The sequence below is a fragment of the Thermobia domestica genome, chromosome 10 (genome assembly GCF_964235325.1).
Source record: "Thermobia domestica chromosome 10, izTheDome1.hap1.1, whole genome shotgun sequence".
In the NCBI taxonomy this organism is placed as follows: Eukaryota; Metazoa; Arthropoda; class Insecta; order Zygentoma; family Lepismatidae; genus Thermobia; species Thermobia domestica.
In genome coordinates, this window is record NC_137463.1 from 114,523,290 (window position 1) to 114,545,083 (window position 21,794).

Here is a 21,794-nt window from a genome sequence, read left to right on the forward strand (position 1 = left end):
TTACCAGACACACACACACACACCCCACACACAAAGCATTAAAATAGGTAGATCGAGCCTGGGCATGAACCCAGCTCTGGCTGGTATCCCTTATTAAGGCTTTCCTCAGTCCCACAAGGTGAATGCCTCGACAATAGCTTCTGTAAGACAGGGGCGGATCAAGGACGGACTTCTGGGGGGGGGGGCGTTAATACTGCTAGTTCGAGCTACTTTTAAGAGCTCCAAACTCTGGGATGGGATTTATTTAAATATATAAAATAAGAAAGTTTCCTCTCCGGGGGGCGGGGGGCAATTGCCCCGATCTCCCCCTGGATCCGCCACTGCTGTAAGGCCAGAATTTGGCCAAACACTGAGGCCCCAGAATTGGCGGGAAATATATTTCACCAGAATATTATGCTGCCAACACTTCCACAAATATTATGGTGGTGGGTTTCGATATCCCTTTTTCGTTTATATGTGTTTAAATTCATTATGAAGTAAATGTAGAAGTGTTTCTTTCATTCTCTTTCTTTCTTTCTTCTCATCTTTCTCATCCTCGCTCTCTTTTCCCCACCTTCTTAAAATCTGAATACTATCCTTCTGTAAGATTGTTTGTCTCCACGGCCCAAGGTTTAAAGAGACCAACCTGATATAGTTAACTATTAGCAGAACAGTACTAATTAATTCACATTAGAGACAGCGCCGTAACTTAGATTTTTTGGGGGGGGGGTAAGCATTAATACGTGTATTTGGGCCTCCTAGAAAAAGTTTTTTCTCATTCTTGGGCCCTCCTCTTTCTATCTTTCTCTTACTATTTATGTCCCGCCGGAGCCTGTGGAAACGGCAAGGTCTGCGGGGCCGTCACTTATGCCCCTGGGCCCCTTCCATACATGACAAATTAATTCAGGGGACAATATTGACAAATCTCAAAACCATACGAATAAATGTTATTTCTACGGCCCCAAATAGTAGACGTTTTTTACTGAAGTGGGCCCACGACTCACTTTTGTTTTATTAACCTTTTGTGCTCTGCTTTAAGTAATGTAGTGAAATAGTTTGATGCTTCATTTATAATTTCATGTTCGTATCGTATATGGATTAAGAAAATTTTGTCTCAAAACGGGCCCCTTCGAATAGCGGGGAACCTCTCTGGGGGGCAGTTGCCCCTCCCCTGCCCCACACAACTTACGGTCCTGGTGAGAGAAGAAGTAAACGCAATTTACGCAACTTGCAAATACCAAACCCTACTGGTGCTAAAGTTGATGAGCTAGTGCCACTGTTACCACTTTGTTAAGGGCAAAGAAGGGGAAGGACTGCTAACATTCGCTAGCCAGGTTTTGTGTCAAAACACAGCGCCAGGCTACAGTAAACGGACAATACTTCTCACAAGATCTTTAAGGAAGGTCGTGAATCGCATCCTTACTTCAGGTCTGTCTGAGACAAGCTTAAAACGAGAAAATGGCGCACTTTTTATAACAATTTGCGTCAACATGACGGAAAATCTGCATCTTAGTTGCAATAATAGACATAGTAGTTTTAAAAGATATTTACATCTTTTGCATTACTTATTGCTCTCTAACTTTTACAAGGATTCATACAGAATACGATCAAATTTCAATCCGTGTGCCCTACATATGGCAGACTGCGAATTCAAAGTTTGAAGAGAAGTAAAACCAAACTTTTTTGAATGTTTTGCTGTTTTGATTGGACACTTGGACAGGTTTGCTATGTGAGGGGCAATGTAGAGGGGGAGATTTTGTATGCAATAAATTGTGCTAGTTAAAATGGTGATGTACCGATGAAATATGTATATTTTAGAAGATTTTATGTCGAATTATGGTAATTATTTTGTGTGAACAATATAAAATGTGTACCAGTGTATTAATGAACTGACTTTCGAAACATCAGAGGAAAGTGTTATATGTAATAGACTTGTATCATATGGATAATCTTGCAGTTTCAGTGCGGGCAATTTTTTACATTCGTTTCGCGAGAAATACGAACTGTGATATGTGAATTGTTATACCATTCATTTCTAAGTGTACAAATTATAATCTACAAAGATGCTGATCGAAAATCAGGAAGTTTTAAAGTCTTGGTTGACGGCAAAACTGGAACCTTTGTAAGTAGGGCATCTTTAAGTTGCTGTAAATAAAATGCACCGTATTGTGAATTTCTATTACGGTATTCATATACTGCAATTAGAAGTATATATATTATTACATAAGTAATTGTACATTATTTTTGTCTATTTAAGATACATTTGAATAGCTATCACGTTCGTTCATCGTGGTACAGGTTTTTTTTGTGTGTATTAGTTTAGCTCAGTAGGGGTTTCTGTCCTATTATTTAATATTTCTTGGAGTATATTATGGTGGATCGTGGATACGATCGTTGGAAGTTAAGTTCAGCTTTGCTAGTAGCAATCTATGAGATCACAATTGTGTGAATTGAAAAATATGTAAATAAGCGTGTTGTAGAATTCCTCTCACTTAACATACTAGGCCTAATTATACTCTCCTTTGGAGAAGTACACATTGATAATTTGGGTACAAACTGATATGCTTCCCCGTACGGATACAAATATGTGTCGTTACTTACGCCATAAAAACTATTGTGCGAAAAACAAACTTAATTTGCATTGATGGCCACAAAGAGCGAGAATGCTATTTAACGGAGTCAGTGGGGAGCGCAGCAGGGGACTCGCACGGGGGTGTGTCTGTAGGAAGAAAGCGTCAGAGCACCTGTAATGGTTTTATACTAGTAACCCCGTACGTGTAAACATAAAGTATAGGCTTCTTGCATGGTGTAGGTATGCTCCAACAGAGAAAATTAACATCTCAGACACCCCTCGGGTAAACTTTATAATACACGCTTCAGATGAGAATCATAAGTAAGATTGCTTCTTTAAAAGGTTATAGTAGAGTAGGGTACGGTAGTAGAAATAAATGCGGTTGGGCCCATTTAGTTAAAATTAATCGATTGTAATTTCTAGTGTCGGCGTAAGGATACCACCTGGAGTGGGCATCATCTTTTGTATGCACTCGCTTATTTTTACTATAAACATTTTTATGACTGTTGTGCACCAGTACTAAAGTAACTAAAAGTAATGGAAGGACGCAAAGCGAAGTTTACTCAGACATGATGCTTTTTTCCAAATCATTTTTGAAGACAAGATCTAGGGAAAGAAAATGAGGTCAATTGAAAACATTCTGTTTAAAATATATAATCGGTGGTGTGGGGTATTTTTCCTCACGGGAGATGAAAAGGGCTGCTGCAAGTATGAAGCTATGCCTGCAAAGACAAGGCTTAGCCTAGAGATGTGTTAGCACCAGGGTTGGCAAACACTGTGGTTTTTATTGAAAAAACCGGTTTTTTGGTTTAAACTTTTTTTTTTTGTTTAAACCAGGTTTTTCTGGTTTAAATAATTTGCTCTATGTATTTATGTCACATAGAAATAAGTTTGTTTCACTTTGGGGTTATTATGCAACAACTGGGTTATGGTGGAAGGGGTCACATAAACCTAAAGTGGAGTTCAAACAGTTTCTCGACTTACATCCGAAATAGTGATGAGCCCAAGAGTCTTGGTCTTGCAGTTTTTGCAAGAGATTTGCATGCAAGACCAAGACCAAGACCACGAGTCTTACACAAGTACCGGCTCAGTAGTAAAGCGTTAACCTCGGGTCCATGTCGGGTTCGAAACCAGCTATGCCATGTTAGCTTTGTTCGTGGACAAACACATGTAAGTGGGTTTTCTCGGGATTTTCCCGTTTCCTCCTACTTTCTTCATTCCACCAATTCATTTATTTCTCATCATTACAGTCTCCCTTAGCCTCGGTGCATAATCGTGGGACGTTAAACTAGATACTTAAACATATTTGTGGTATTCTTCCAAAACTAAAGAGAAATTAGTATTGAACATCAGTAATTCTGTACACTATAGTGCCTACTACACGGGCATGGCCTTGGCTCCGAGGCTCAAGCATCCATTGGAAACTTTTAATGTGTGCTCAGAAAATTAATATCGAAATAACATTTTTATGACATTGACAAAACTTAAGGGCGGATGTTTATACGTTGAATAATTGTGTATCAATATAACTTTTAGCCTCCTTAGGTATACATCATATCGAGGATTGAGCGATATAACATTATTCAACAATAAATAATCCATATTCACATATGAGAGTGATTTTGTACGTAGTTCTTTCAAATAACTTGGAGTTTGATGCCGTTATTTTGTATTTCTAATATACAGTAGGTCAAAAGTATTTATATAAGTTGAGTTTTTACAAAAATCATAGGCAATTGAGTCGTTTTCAGTTTTCACTCAAATTACTCTAAAACATTAAGGGTCGTGATTGTAATCATTATTATTTTAAATTTTTCTCTCTTTTTTGGCCAAAATTGCTAAACATATCATCATCATGATTGCTATTCTGCCATTATTGACAGGCCACTTGTTGCAACTTAGAAGCTTCGATGTACGATGGTCCTCAGCTAGTCTCTTCGTTTTGACGTAGCAGTTTTTTGTTTTAATACCTTCCTTCAACTAGTCTCCTTCGTCCCCTCCCTCTCTTTCTTTCTACCATACATTTTAGCACGTCTCTCATAATACGGTTCCTCCTCAGCCAATATCCCAACCAGTTCCTCTTCCTTCTCTTAATTACATCTAAAATTCTTCAATTCTTCCCTACTGCTACTGTTTCTAACACCTTCTCATTCGTTTTCCGTTCAACCCATCTAATTCTCTCCTTTCTTCTCCATGCCCGCGTTTCTATAGTCTCCAATTTTTTCAGCGCTTTAGCGTAATGTACACTCATGTCCAAAATTATTGTCGCATGTCTATAAATATGTTATTCTAGTAATATAATTTGATAACGAATTCACCCTGTTTTTCTTACAATGTTAGTGCGTGTATAGTTGACAAAGACATGTATGTGGCAAATTTCATGTCAAAAGAGCAGTAAATAAGAACAATAAAACAAAATTTTCTTTTCCATTTAGCAACGTTTTATTTTACTCATTATAATTTTCGTATTTATAATTCTTTATCTATGAAATTTACCAGAAATATACATTTCCCGATTATACACATAGTATCAGTATTAAAAGTACCCTCAAAAATCATTATCAAATTATATTCTTACAAGAAGACAGTTATGCGACAATAATTTTGGACATGAGTGTACATGTTTCTGCCCTATAGAGTACATATTGGAATCATTGAAACAAAATCTCAATGTTTAATTGGAAGTTTGTTCAATACAAAGATTAGCTAATCGTGATTGGAAAAAAATGTGACGCCTTTAGAATGTAGAAATAATTTTGCAATTCATTGTATTTCAGTAATCTGTGCCGTCTTGGTTTTCTTTCATGTGTCTCAGGAGTAGCCTCCCCAGTTTGGAACTCATTGAAATATTGGATCCGTTAAAAATATAAAAAGATTACGAATCGTTGTGATTTATTTTATAAGTAGTGAAGTGTGGGCACCCATTGAAAAAAAATAAAGGTTATCGCCTATGTTGTACACTAACATGATACATACACGAAGGTAAACTATACCTAGGTACAGTATTACATTTCGAAACATACACTGTATTTCCGTTATTATTGGCGCATTGTAGAATTTATAATCCCTTATATCCAGAGCAAAATTTACCTATGAAAAGCATAAGATTTCTTAAGAATAAGACTTGCAAGGCTCTTGCAACCAAGGGTTCCAGTGCAAGACCAAGACCACTCGGGTCTTGGTCTTGGTCTTGCATTTGCTCATTGCTAATCCGAAACAAATTGTCCTTCATTTGAACTCAAAACCGGAACTAATTGGCCACAAATGCGATACGTTTGCGGACTCACTCACGAAGGACTCCTAATACGTTGTACTGATCTTTACAAACTTTTAATATAATTGTCTAATTGTCAAGAGTCATTTGAGGACAAAAAGATAAACAGTTGCACAAGTGAAAACATTATACAGAATTACATCTGGACAATTTCAAAATACTGCAGAGTACAGAAGAACTAATTAAGTCCAAGTTAGTTCACTACGACTTTTATTAGTCCAAGTTGAAGAAATACAACGACTTAATTTGCATATCAGTAAGAAAAGTGAACAAGGATAAGAATTATTTGAGTCCATTTTGGCTCTGACCCATTTATACATAACTAGATACAAAAGATACTTCTGATTTCAGTAAATGCCTCTCGTGGGGTTTGTATCCCCCCCCCCCCCCAAAGTACGGTATTTCGATGTATTTTATCAATAGAAGTTGTTATTAAAACGAAACAATATTTAGAATTTTTCTTTGATTGCAATTGCATAACAATAATAAACTATAAAAAAATCACAAAAGAAACATTCACAAACTTATAAAAAAGGGTTGTTTTTGTAGTATAATCTCTTTGAGTAATGAATGGGAAATTTATGCACATATCGAGGTCAGGTAAATGTTACGTTATAGCTTGTTGCGGAAAAGTTTATATTCCAGTTTACACAACCTTGGCCTCAGGTAATTCTTACTTTTGGATGCTTTGACTATTTTCTCACCTTCCGCGTACCAAATATTATGTTCATTTTGTTCTATGTTAATAATAATAATAATAATAATAAAAACTTTATGCACTATTAAGTGATAATTCGATAATATAATACGAATAATATACGAGAGTGACACGTGATAACCCACAAATTTGTGGTCATAAAGATTTTACGAACATTTTTCGTTTTTTGGTGTAAACCAATTGTTTATTTTTTTTTTTTAACAGCTGGTTTAAACCAGCCAACCCTGGTTAGCACACACAAGTTTTGGAGATTTACTATACCACAAACACAATAAATGTTTATAAAGTCCATTTAGTTTGTAAAGTATCTATAGACAAGTTCGTCAGTATATGGCATTACTCGAGCAGACGGTTCTATTTTCACACATTTATTGCATTTTAAGGTTTTATGTTTCTTAGTAGTGGTCAGCAATGAAACGTAAAAAGAAAGAAAAATTAAATTTGTATAGAGGGATAACAGCAAGATCAATTCTGTTCTTGGGACGCAGAATTCATTTCAGAAAACATGTTTTCGCTATCTATTACAATTTTTGTTGTATGGCGATCAACGTTGAAGCCGGAAATGGATGATTTTGCTATGATACCTGTCGACTGATAAGACGCAAGGACGGGCGGAAATACCCATTCTATAAGACTTTCGGTCTTTAGACAGTTTGGAAGCCTAAAAATGCAGATAATGTACTGCAAATATTCGTTCTCTTAATTTAATGCAAAAAATAAAGCACAACGTTCGATCTTTGAGGTCTTTCTTGTCTTAGTTGTCATGAATCATGTTCAGGTATAGTTCATTATTGATTTTTCTCCTTAAAAATTAGAGGTGAATCAGCCAATAACTGGGAACAGCTGCCTGTCTATGCTGTAACTCATAGAGCATTCCTTTTCTTTCTTTTTTATTCATATTTTTGTATTTTCGGTATTGTTCACGACACCATAAGGTAAAAGTGGGCAACAACCGAGAAACAAAGAAAACAAATTCAAATCTTGTTGTAATATTCGTTGCACTGAATGCCTAGATATTCTTGAAGGTACATTAAGTTCCCTGGTTTACTTTGCTTTCCAGAGTTCCTTTGTATCGTCAAACAGATAACTTATACGTTTTGTGGAGACTAGACAACGGCAGGCTAAGCACGATTGGATTCCAACTCTAACCCTTTCTTTTTGAACTTCTCATACAGTTTGTATATTGTTTTATCACATATGTTTAAAAATCTACATACATCTTCTATCATTCATACGAAGAAACATGTACAAATCGTTTCACATTCTTACTGCTGAACTATAATACTGATAGAGAAGATTTACACATAAAGAATGGAAGTTATATAAAGTTCCATGTGTAAACAATAACAATTGTATGTCAGCAGAGCGGAATTTATTACATCATTATGAGCAAAAGTAGACAGAAAGTAACCTATTATTATTATTATTATTATTCAAATATTTACATGAGGAAAACACGCAATATGTATTAATGGAATATTCCATTTAGCTCCACTATAAATATTTTGAAGTGTAGTTCATACGTTCTTCTGTCTGGGATTTGCACGGGGAATGAGGGAAATTTCCTCCTCAGTTACTGTTTTCATTAACTTCATATTTGAAAATAAAGGAAGAGAAATAGTTGTCAATTTCTTGGATAAGTGTTTGTTACTTGAATCTCTCATTTTAAAGTAAGTACAATACCGCATTTAATTAATGCATCATGTGATAATAACTTCACTAGAAATGGTAATGCTCAGAAGGAATTCTATTTGAATCAACGCAAGACAGGGTTGGCCAAAACCATGGTTTTTATTTAAAAAGACAAAAAATCAGGTTTTTTTTGGTTTAAACCAGGTTTTTTGGGTTTAATTAATTTACTCTATGTATTTATATTAGATATGGACATAATTAGATAGATATGGTTTGTTTCGCCTTAGTGTTATTATGCAACAACAAGGTTATGCTGGAAGGGATCACATAAGCTTAAAGCGAAATCCAAACCGCTTCTCTGCTTACATCCAAGAGAAATTGTCCATTTGGACACGAAACTGGGACTAATTGGTCACAAATGTGAATACCGACACACTCACGAAGGACTCCTGATAAAAATGCGTTGTACTTATCTTTACATAGGCGTACTTGTTAATATAATTTTCAAGAGTCATTTCAAAAGGACAAAAACATAAACAGTTACACAAGTAGAATTATATATAAATCGGGGAACTCCCGCCTTAGCCATTGGGAAAATCCTGTTATTACTTTAAATGAATTTGTATGTAAAATTTTAAGGTCAACATATAATCACTACGCTAAAACAGGTATTAAATTACAAATTTGGTATGTAGATATCATTCAATAACATTAAAACAAAGTCAAATCCAAGTTGATGTTGGAAGCTACGTAGGCAGTTGATAAATTTTGCCAATTTCTATCAATAAAAGGCAAGCTTGGCTTCTTTATAAAACAACAGGCATTCATTCAGGTAGAGGTATATAATTTAGTTTCATTCCGTATGTTTAGGCTTAATATCCTTATGAAATACCAAGGTTATCTCGGAGAAGACTTTCGCTTAAAGGAACACCTCGAATCGCTACTTGGTTTACATTTGACAGATGGGTTGTGGTTCGACCGAGAATTGAACACTGAACCCCTTGATTAAAAGGTGAAAATTAAATAAACGTAATGCGGATGGTTTGATATGTGGATACGTCACCATTAAGTTCACACGATTTAAAGCATTTTTCGCTTTTTTTTTTTTTGGTTTAAACCAGTTTTTTTTTTTTTTTTTTTTTTTTTTTTAAACCAGCCAACCCTGACGCAAGGTATTTAATATTGTATTCTATGGAGTGGCAAATTTAAGGGGATGGTTTCCGGGCTTAAGCACTCGCCGAAATTTTATTGGCACTTTTTTATTGTTTTATATATATATCACATTTCCAGGAATAAAGTTAGCTAAGCTCCTCCCGAAACAAGCAACCCCCCCCCCTCGAAACAAGATCGTAAATACCTAACTGATTTTACGAAATGGAAAACTCAACTAAAATTATGCACAAATATAATTATTTTATCCTCTACGGTAGCATTTGGTAAATTTATACGTATGTTTAATGTATCAAACTTATCTTTTACAGGCTATTATGGGCCAGGCCCCATGTAGTATATACCAAAATTAAACAAGTATCACTAATAAAAATACATAATTCTACACAGAAGCTTATTACTCTGTGTTAAGGAATCTTTTATAACATATTGACATTGAAAGACGCTAAAAGTAAACTCCCAGAGGCGAGCCTTCGCACCTCCCCACAAAGCGTGCAATCCCCAGCTTCGCTCCCTGAGCAGCACAGCTCGTAAACCATTCGCGAACTGGTGAGGCTCAGATGGAAGGGACTCTCAAGTGTTTCCAACCTACTATTTTGTTACCGAAAAACCGAAATTTTGAAATATTGACTTTATTTTATAAGAAACTAAAGATAAAGAAAATACATGTTAGAAGACAGGGTAGGCCCGGCCTCAGAGCCTCATAGTACGCTTCGCCATTAGTAATAGGCACCTCGATGAGATAGTAACATTGCACTTGCAAAGTTTGGCAACGTGTAGCAGATCTTTATTATTCTGACATAACTAATGCGTGTAACGGAGGATATGCAGGTTTCATTTGGGTGTATTTTTTGTATTTATAGTTACGAAGTGGCAAATCCCCAATCTTAAAGAGTGAGGTGGAAATTCTGCTAGAAGTTTTATCAAAAGCATAAAACTGAAATTTGTGCTTGCTTGCTTGTAGTCAGCAATGGCCCAATAAGTGCCTCCGTGGCGTAGTGGTTTAAACATCGGATTTGTAATTTACAGATCCGTGTTTGAATCCAGGCGGTGCTGCGTTCTTCAATTTTTACACTGTTAAAAGAGAATTTAGAGGGAATTAGTACTTATGAACTCTGAATTTTGAACTTCACTCCGAAGATTCACTTGTACGTGAGTGTCGTGGATTTAGATCCTTGTACGAAACGTTTTATCAAATCTTTTCCTTTTTTTTTTTTTTTTGTCCGATTTTGATCTTAACAACAACAATCGATAATTAAATTATGGATACTTCTAACTCTGGCACCTGCGTGTTCATCTTCCATCCTGCTGTCCTCATCGAGCATTTTTTTTTTTTGGGGGGGGGAGAACTTTTAACGTCCTGTAAATACATCTCAAACATGGTATTTTTTCTACAGCCTTATAATACATAATAGATTTATCTATCAGAATTTCAGATTTTTAAACTTTGTTCCGAGAAGAATACACGGTGTCCAAATTTTATTTTATTTTATTTTATTTTATTTTTTTTTTTAATTTTCTGTTTCTGAAACATTGTAATTTGAAAAGGAAGTAACCCAGTTTGTTTTTTCATGTAGTACATTAGGTAGCTACACACTCCAAAACAATTAAGCCTTAGATTACATTTCTTCTTGAAGGGTGATATGCCTTCGAACATTGCAAGTTTGTCAATTTCGATACCAACTGTTTAGGTGAATTTGTACTGTTTTGCGCACAAATTTCATTAAATACTGCACTATTAAAACACTTTTAGTGTAGATGTTGACGGGGAAATTGATGAAATATAAAGTGTGCTTCGCGTGTTCAGAAGCATTACTTCTCTAAAAACAGTATCTAGTATGACGTATTTTCATACTTTGTTTCATACTTCATACATTTCTTCTCAGCAAACAGTTCGAAAATAAAGTGATGACATACATCTGGAACATACTTGGACAACACAGTATCTACAAGGGGTGAATATGTGTAATCTGGAGGCATTCAAAGAGTGTCGGTAATGTGTGAAGTGTCCTGCTATATCTAAAAGTAGTTTATTTTTTTGCAGTGTAAATAAAATGGTTTTTGTTTCATAAACTTAGGGTTCACCAAGTCTGAGTAAAGTTAATGGAAATCTCTACAACATAAGAATCAGCGCGTGTTGTCAAACAAAAATGGCTGCCATCGGAGTTGGGAAAACGATACAATCAAGTATTATTATGTTTGGACCCTGTAATCATGTAAGAGTCCAGAAACAGGAAAGCATTTGTTTATAAAATGATCAAGCAACCGTCATTGGATCATTTCATGTGGATTGGCGTAATACTGTTTTTCCATTACAGAATTGTTGAATGCCTTTATAGTTTTGTTTCTTTATAATATGCACACATATACGTATTAAGTTGAAGACCTTTAAGGAGAAACAAAGTAGACATGTTTCATTTATAGTCGTTTTTAATGCTTCAGTGATTTCATTAAAACAATCCATACTGCTTTAATTGTTTTATCAGTATATTCTGAGAGAAACTAGTGTGAAATATACAAAGAAAATTTATAACTTAGGCCATAGGTAGCTGCACACTATTCTTAAGATGAGAATGAAATAAAACTGAAAATAAATGTCTTTGCAGATGTGATGCGGATCCAGCAGCATTGGCTAGATATGTGATTGCTCTGGTGAAGAAAGATAAGCCAGAACCAGAACTGAAGGCTAGCATGATAGATCAGCTAGACGTCTTCTTGCAACAAGGTAAGAGTATAATATATATATATATATATATATATATATATATATATATATATATTCAATGGTTAGGATAAAGATATTAAATTAAAGTGAGTTCATAAAAATCAAAATCAAAAAGCTAGTTATGTGATTGTTCAGAACCCAAGACAATGAAAATACTAAATAAAAGCATAAGGTGTCAATCTTCTAACGGCTGGCAGTCAAAATGTAGAGAGGAGGCAATAAGAATGAAGAGTTACGTTCTACTGCCATAACTATAGAGGGGGGGCTAATACTCTTAGTGCATAAAATCATATTCACCTCTAAGTCGTCGGGCTGGTAATACAATATTTGGTTCAGCCCGACGTGCTGCTGTTGTGAGGTGCTAGCTCAAGTTTTTTTTTTCTTTCTTTCTTTCATAATGCATTGGGTAAAACTGTTTGGACTGTTGTATGTGTAATTTGAGCAATTGTCAATTAATTAAACAATACACACAATCCCAATCCTTAATGTAATCAGTGTATTGAATCTATCTATATATATACCATATAAAAGTAGAAGTATTGAGTGACTGAATGCTGATCAATGCCCGCTTAAATTAGAAACTTCAAATTTAAACAGTGTAAAGGATTTGCGACGGAAGAATTTTTGGAAATTTGACAGGGAAGGGGAGGGAGAAATAGAAGTGGAAATTATTACATTAAAAAACGTCCTGATTAGGAATGTCTGGAGGTTTGAGCCATGAAATTTGGTATTTAAACCTTTCATTTGAAACAAGAAGACACGTTCTACGGTTTTTGATATTTTACTTGCAAGGAGAGAAAAGGGTGAGAAGAAGAAAGGGAAGAGGATTACACTTATAATAAGATGCCTATATCTCGGAAGTTAGAGACGTTAAATTTGGTATTTCGACTTCTTATTTAGAATAATTGGATACGTGTCCCAGCGTTTATATATATATATATATATATATATATATATATGATTTAGAAGGGGAGAAAAGGAAGTGAGATGCTATGGGGAGGGAATTATAATTATTATAATAAGATGCCGTAAGAAATAAGGGAATACGTATTTCAGTGCTTCCTAAAATTCCACTTTTAAAGAGAGACATTTTCTGTAATATAAGATTTCCAACTATTTAAAAATGCGTAATGTAAGGATTCACTTAAGTTGGAGTAAAAGTCGTTATATAAACTCCTAACAAAAATAAGAGAACATGTATTTCAGCATTTTTGAAAAATCCGCTCCTGAAGAGAAAGAAGGGCAATATATATATAATTGAATGAAAGAGTGAAAACTACTAATTCTTAGCCACCCGTGCCACATTAATATATCTGGAAACGTGAGATTTGGGCAGACCTTTGTTTTTTCGTTTATGAGAACAATAAAAAGGATTTTTTTTTTTTAATAATGTAATTGCTGAGGGAATTTAACCCATTATCAGATATTGTCCCTTTTTTGAGACGGGGATTCTTTAAAAATATATTTGCAAAGAGATTTTTCTGATGTTTCTGTTCATTTCATTTGTATAGAGTCCCTGCTGCATGAAACAGAAATAATTTACAAAATTTTAATAATACGGTGGCCAAGAATATAATGAATGTGCATTTTTCAGCTGTGCATGATTTTTATCTGTTTTTGCATAATAATTGTAAAGGAATATATAAGAAAATAAGTTGTATTGTGTGAATACGTATATCTTGAAGTAATATGATCGTCTGTAATGAAACGTAAGTGCATTTCCTTAAATTTCTCAAGATATTTATTTCAAGTTTCCTAAAATAAGGACATCGGCTGGTTATGCTAGCATTATCTCGTATGTTAGTTATGACTCTGCCTTGTGTCGCAAAGAAGTGCTTCTGAAGATGTAATTGGGTGTTGTAAACCTAAGTAACTAAGGGTGCATTTCAAAGAACGATAAACGCTATGATATTGTATAAGTGTGGACTCAAAAATGAGTGAAATAGTAAATTTATTGGATAAACTCAATGGTGATAAGATTGATCCCAAAGATGTGGGAATTGCAATTACACCTCCAGAACCGGACAAACTTAGGAAGATTACGATTGGACTCCACTGGAAGGGGGCCGCGGTGGCTCAGTGGTTGAGCGTTCACCTTTAGTGCATGGGGTCTCGGGTTCAATCCCAGCTCCCGCCAAGTGAACCTTGTGGACAAACACCGTGTGCATGGGTTTGCTCGGGGTTCTCCTGTTTCCTCCTACTTTCTTCACACCTCCATTTCATTCATTTCCTCATTATCACTGTCTCCTTTAGTCTAGCCGACACAACCGTGGGACGTAAAACTCAGATTTCATTTCATTTCTTTACTGAAAGGTGCAGTTAGTGGTGTGGCTGGTATCTTGGGATTGATTAACAACTGTGGCAGAATTGAGAAGGAACGAGCACGTTAAATCAAAGATAGAAAAACATCAGATGTTCCATCTACCTCAAGTGTGTCTTAAGCAAAGGATAAAACGGGCGGAAAAATTTTTCCTGTCCGCAAGTGGTATAAGTGTGATCCAAAATACAGTGAAACACGACAAAACAACAAATAAATTTAGATAATGTAATGAATAAGTCGACTAAAAGCAGGGAATTCGTGTTACTATTCGGTTCAAAATCTCTTGTCGTCGCGAATTCTGTCGAGGAATTTGAAGCTTAAAATATATAAAACAATAATCATGCCTGTTGTTCTGTATGGTTGCGAAACATGGTCGCTTACCCTGAGGGAAGAACATAGACTGAAAGTATTTGAGAACAAGATCCTGAGACGAATATTCGGACCCAAGAGGAACGGGAATGGGGAATGGCGGAAACTTCATAACGAGGAACTACATAATTTATACGGTTTACCCAACATTGTTAGGGTCGTCAATTGTAGGAGGCTTAGGTGGGCAGGTCATGTAGTTAGAATGGAAGAAAGTATAAGCGCTTTCAAAGTCTTGACTGGAAGAACAATCGGAAAACGACCATTAGGAAAACCTAGGCGCAGATGGGAGGACAATATTAAGATGGATCTCGCAGAGATAGGAATCCAAAGTAGAAACGATCCAATTGGCTAAGGATAGAAGTCAGTGGAGAGCTTTTGTGAACGCAGCATTGAACCTCCGGGTTCCATAGGCCATAGCATTAGTTAGTTAATGAATAAGTTGACAGGTAAAATGTACCACAGGTTTTTGGTGAGTTTTTATCAAACATGGTTGAGAAACTAACAGAGTAAAGTGTATGCTGCTCAGGAAAATTGCAGTAATTTTGAAATAACACAGGACGGTTTGCGTGCACTTATTAGTATTTTGCTACTATCAGAATACCACAGGCTTTCGCAAGAAGATACGTATTGGGAGCAAGCGCCATATGTGGGTGTTACACTTGTTTTCAGCTCCATGTCAAGAAGCAAGCTCAAGGGAATAAAGAAGTATTTAATCTTAACAATAGTTCTAAAATTGACAAAAAGGCCAAGATGTATAAGGTCTGCTTATTCTTTGACACTTTGAGAAAAGAGTTTTCAGAAGTTTTGTATTTTCCACAAAAGTTGTCTTTAGATGAAGTGATAGTGAAATAGTAAGGAAAATGTCCTGCCAAAATACTTACGCTATAAAAGCTTATAAATTATGTCGTCTGACTAGTACTTCAGGCTGTCTGTGCAACTTTTCACCATGCTGTGAGGGAAGCGATGGAAGGAGTGGCCACTTGGTGACAGAGTGATTCAGAAGCTTACAGTTATTATTCCAGTTGCAGACAGAAAGAAGTATAAAGTATTTTTGATCTTTAAATACCGCAAATACATTTACTGCTTTGAAAGAAGACGGACTGAAAGCAACCGGAACTGTTACGGAGCACCATATCAACCACTACCCTCTGATGAACACAAACATATGGGAGAAACAAGAGAACGTGGTGTTATGGACCATGGATTTGATAAAGAAATTCTCATTGTGAAATAGAATAATAATAAAGCCGTTTCTGTTGCAATAAACTTGACACGATCGCTCCATTGTCGTCAGTTCGGCGTTAATCCCAGAAGCAAAAAAATGAAATAAGTTCCAATGCCACATCTTGTCAAAGAGTATAATGCGCATGTGAGAGTTGTAAACCGTTTAGATAAACAAGTAACATTATACAGGGTAAGAATCAGATCAAAGAAGTGGTGGTGGCCTTTGTTTACACAAGTGTTAGATGTTACACAACATCTGGAGGATCTATCAGATTGTCAGTGCAAATGAGATGTCTCTGCTCGATGTTTGGAGACAAACTATTCTATTCTGCTTTTCGAAGGGGGGCCCTCACACAAGCAAAGTGTTAGGTGGAAATGTGAGTATTGACGTGCATACGGATCCAGGTAATCATCTTAGGTGCCTTCCATTTCAATTCAGGCAGAGCATGTACCATCTCCATCTCAGATATTGTTGAAACTTTTTTTTTTTTTTTTTAATAGCAACTAGCTACATGTTTTTAAGAGAGACTTTTTTTTTGTTTGTTTTGTCGAAAAAAATTTTCCCGCCAAGTAATGGATCATCAAAGACGGGGAGTACAATTTATGAATTGTATAAGACATGGGAAATGGTCAACTTCGGAGCCTTACCATTCAGCTATGGAGACAGGTAGTGTTATAATTCTTGTTGTGGTATGTAGATAGGAATATAAATAAACTATATTTTATTATAGTTTGGTTTGCGCATGCATATCTTTTTGTACATAACAAATGACCGTCAGTTTATCTGAAAAGTCGAAGTTTGCGAATGTTTTCGAGCACTTCCGGTTCGAATTTTAAAATTCTGTTTTCACGGTTGTTAAGACCTAGTTGCCCGCTGTCAGAAAAAATTGTATCGCTTCTGTGTGCAATCGTTTTGTCGCAAAAAATTCGAGAAATTGTACAATTTTCAAAAATCGCCATTTTCTCGAAAACACCATATTTTAAAATTCTGAGATTTTGTCAGATGTTTCAACTTTACATGAATAAAAAACATACCAAATATCATTCTCGACCAATGCTTCATGAATTAACTATAGCCTTTTGAAGTTAGCGAAGTTTTGTCAACTTTGTTGTTACAGTTGGCAACACTGGAAACAATAAAAGTGCGACGATTGATGATGTTTGTGGTTCACATTTATTAAATGAAGGATAAAAGGTTTTCGTGACTTCTTTTTATTATTTTGATCAAAAATGGTCTCTTAAATAGTAAAATGAGCCTCCCCTACTCCTCCGTTTTCTTCAACCGAAGTAATCTGAGATGGAAATTACGATTACGAAACACACAAATTTTAAGTGTACTTGAAACGGCCATCTAATAAATTCAGATGATCTGTAAAAAGCCTGAACTATTACCTCAGTGATGATTTGGAATGCTCCAGACAGTCTCAATTAAGTGCGATGTCATTACAGTGATCGAAAATGGACAAAAAGTTAAAAAATCGAAACGTTTTCTTACACGTTTTATCAAAGAAATTTATGGACCTTTTAAACAGAACAATCCCAGCATAAGTGGGTCACTCGAAATTTTATAGTGTTCGACCAGCTGTCAGTCTGCAACCTGCGAGGGAAATGTGTGTGTGTATATTTTGCAAATTTTAAGTTAGCTACTACTGCGTTGCAATAAATCAAAGGTGCAACCTGTATTGAAGCTGTCATGAGTGATCTGTTTTCTTTAGTAGTATGATCCATAGAAAATGACAGCTGTCTTCTTCAAGAATGTGGTAAATGTCCTGGAGCGGAAGGAATAAGTGTGGAGTCTTTAATTTATTGATTCTGATCAAACTAGTGTTATGTATGCCATATGGGAAAACAATGATCTCGTTTAAAAAAAAAAAAAAAAAAAAAACTGTGCCACTTTCTGTTTTCGTATCGTATGTTGCTGATTTAACTGTAAAAATTGTAATTCATGACTACATCAAGAAAATCCAAAGAGAATTAATTGCTACCGAAAGGCATCGTATAAAATTACAGGATACAAATTCTATTTTACTTCATGTGAAATTCATTGAAAACTAGACTGTTATTCTGCAAAGTGAAATTCAGAGTTATCACCGGAAAAATGAGCAAATTTACGGCAGTTCTTATTATCAACAACTGCTAGTTTTGTTGTATAACGCGACGACAAACACACGATTCGGCTCATGTACTCATAGCCATAGACAAGATTCTAAAAATACTCGAAGAAAAGCGAAAATATAGGTTATAGAAAAAGGTTCGAATATGTGAAAAATAAGTGTCTACAATTTCCCAAAGCATGTCAGTGATTTCTGATGGTGCTGCATCCCACTTTAAAAATCGCTTTCAAATGTTCGAGATGCAGACAGATCCGATAAAACAGTGTTTTTTTCAGTGAAACCGGTCATGCAAGTCTCTCTGCGACGGTATTGGGGGAAAGGGGGGTGTAAAGAATGTGGCAACGCGGCATAACTTTAGATAAAAACAGATACACATTATTAAAACTGCAGAAGAATTCGTGAGTATAGTGCAAGTACAAACTCCGGGTATTACTCTCGTTTTGTTGCCTAGAACTGAATTCGACAATTTCCGGAAATAATAAAAATGAAAGAATGGGAAAGTGTGCGACCGGTAACTGGTATTCAACGAAGTCACCTTTGGCTTTCGGAAAATGGCGAAGTTTTTATCAGTAACGGGTCACCTTGAACTAACTTCATGCTTCCCCCAAAATCGAGCTTCTGCAATTCAAAGTGTAGATTTAAGAAGCTGCAAAAAGGAACTTTTGTTACAGACTTATATATGATAACTAGTGGTGGGTAACGGAAATAATATGAATAAATCATGAATTACGTGAAGTTGAAGTGCTGTTTATGCTTCCACATGGACATTCAACAGGGTACGGGTTTCCAGAAGAGCATAAGAGAAGTAAAAATAAGTGTATTGTGACTATCGACAGTGTGCTATGAGTTGCGAGTGCACGAACACCTATTGGAGCATCTGCACGATTACATGCTGTTAGCGAAGAAGACACCAAGCAAGCAAATGATTGGTTCATGTGAGAAAAAAAAGTGAAATTTTGTTTCCGAAGACCATTTTAGGTAAGTGAAAAAATTTGTGTGTTTCATAATCGTAATTTCCATCTCAGATTACTTCGGTTGAAGAAAACGGAGGAGTAGGGGGAGGCTAATTTTACTATTTCAGGGACCATTTTTGAACAAAATAATAAAAAGCAATGAGGAAAACCTTTTATTCTTCATTTAATGAATGTGAACCACAAACATCAAATCGTTGCACTTTTATTATTTCCAGTGTTGCCAACTGTAACATCAGAGTTAACGAAACTTCACTAACTTCAAAAAGCTGTAGTTAATTCATGAAGCATTGGTCGAGAATGATATTATTTATGTTTATTATTCATGTAAAGTTGAGCCATCTGACAAAATTTCAGAATTTTAAAATATGGTGTTTTCGAGAAAATGGGGCCCAAAAATGGCGTTTTTTGAAAATTTTACAATTTCTCGAATTTTTTGCGACGAAACGGTTGTACACAGAAGCGATACAATTTTTTTTTTTTCTGACAGCGGGCAACTAGGTCTTAACAACCGTGAAAACAGAATTTTAAAATTCGAACCGGAAGTGCTCGAAAAAAATTCGCAAACTTCGACTTTTCAGATAAACTGACGGTCATTTGTTATGTACAAAAAGATATGCATGCGCAAACCAAACTATAATAAAATATAGTTTATTTATATTCCTATCTACATAACACAACAAGAATTATAACTCTACCTGTCTCCATAGCTGAATGGTGGGGCTCCGATGTTGACCATTTTCCACGTCTTCTGCAATTCATAAATTGTACTCCCCGTCTTTGATGGCCCATTACTTGACGGGAAAAATTTTTTCGACAAAACAAAAAATATGGGTGTCTTAAAAACATGTCTAGTTGCTATAAAAAAAAAGTTTCAACAATATCTGAGATGGTGATGGTACAATTTTACTTATTTATTTTTTTTTATTTTTTTATTTATTTATTTATTTATTTATTTATTATTATTATTATTATTATTATTATTATTATTATTATTATTATTATTATTATTATTATTATTATTATTATTTGCCTGAGTTGAAATGGAAAGCACCCTTATAATAATAATCAAAAGTCAGAAGAGCTGTGCATTTTGCAAGAGACAATGTAAAGGATGCAACGTAAGACTTCATGAGAAATGTTTTGATTCATTTCACACATAAATGGTAGTGAAGCATTGTTGCCCATATGAATTAGTAAAGTCCTAACATTTTGTGATTTCTATAAGTGGCCTTTGTTTCATCACTTACAATTTCAAAAGATAGAGATAGAAGAGAGAACAAACGTAATAAATCGACCAAGATAAGTGTTCAGAACTACTGTAGCATAACAATAAAGTAAATTTGAATTGTGTAAAGAAAATCAAATGTGCCAAACATGTATTCATTTGCAACAATATAATACCTTTTCCAATTCGGAATACGTATGCGAAATGCAAATATAAAATGGTAACTGTTTTGCTGTTGTCCCAAAAATGGGACGAGCTCTATTTCCCAAACTATATAACACTAATTTTGCGTCTTTGTATCTCAAAGAATTATGAATAAATATATTTTAATCAATAAACAACGATACAAGAGTTTGGCGGATAAGGAGATTCAAGTGTTTTGCTTAAAATAGAGTATCACATGAATTGCTGAAGTTACTGGAATGGAAGTCGGCATATAAACTCCTCACTAAAAATAAACGGACACATGTCTCAGTGTTTATGAAAGTTGCTGCTTTAAGGGAAGGGGGCATTTTCTATCTTTCCTCCTACTTTGCAATGAAAGTGACGCACAGTGGGGTCAAACGCTTGAATTTCTGGCAAAAAGTCGGAAGGTTAATTTCGGAAATCCATTGAAGTAACCCATAGAATGTATTGTTAATTGTTCATAGTAGGCAGTTCTGCTTAATCGAAAGTAAAGAAGGAAATGTACTTCACGCATGACATGCCTAAACGTCATGTAATATTATTCCGTGTGTTTTACTATGGTAATTTAGAACAGAAATTAAAGAAAGAAGATTGTTTACATGTACGTTTTTCATTTATAGAGATTTCTTTTCAGTTCACTTTAAATGAGTAGTTCATAAACTTCGTGTCGCCATTCCCTAGTGCCCCGTAATAAGTTTCAAGAGACATCGCATATTTTTTAATGATGTAATTACAAACTTACTTCTGACAAATTATTTGCCAGTTCTAAGTAGTCTTCACTCACTTTAAAATCTAAACCAAATCAACCGATACTTTTCACTACGGAGAACTATGTTCTCACTTCGCACAGTGGGAAAACCTTAGCGCGTTGTCCAAAGGCGCCGGTAGGAAAATCTAATATACCAACAAGGAATGTCTTTGATAAGGGCTGGTGCCAAATATTGAATTAGTTGGATCTGGGGATAATGTTTACAAGGCCTGAAATGTAATCTTAATAGGCACTGCTTCTAGCTATCTATTTTCTCGTTTCTTCATTGCGATCCGTGTAGAAACTTAACGAAAAAAAAAAAAAAAAATACCCGTAAGCTTGTAATAAGAGATGAAAATGAGAATTAAGTTTGTTCTTGGGACGCTGAATTCATTTCAAGAAGCATCCTTTCGCTATATTTTTGTTTTTGTTCTGAGGTGATCAATGCTGAAAGCGGAAATGGTTGATTTTTATCTGTTTCATTTTGAATACAGGTTTGAGAGAGGAGACAAATCTATTCTTGAGACATTTCATCCATATCATAAAACTTTCTTGATATTTCTT

General features: G+C 35.2%; 1 protein-coding gene across 1 annotated transcript in view; it reads left to right on the plus strand.

Annotated features, from left to right (window-relative positions):
• Positions 1 to 1,681: 1,681 nt before the first annotated feature.
• Positions 1,682 to 21,794, plus strand: part of swm (Zinc finger protein swm) — a gene marked incomplete in the record, with an annotated part of 120,499 nt that continues 100,386 nt past the window's right edge. The window contains 2 exon segments of the mRNA XM_081728467.1: positions 1,682 to 2,101; positions 11,952 to 12,070. Of these exon segments, the coding sequence (XP_081584593.1) occupies positions 2,043 to 2,101; positions 11,952 to 12,070 (178 nt within the window).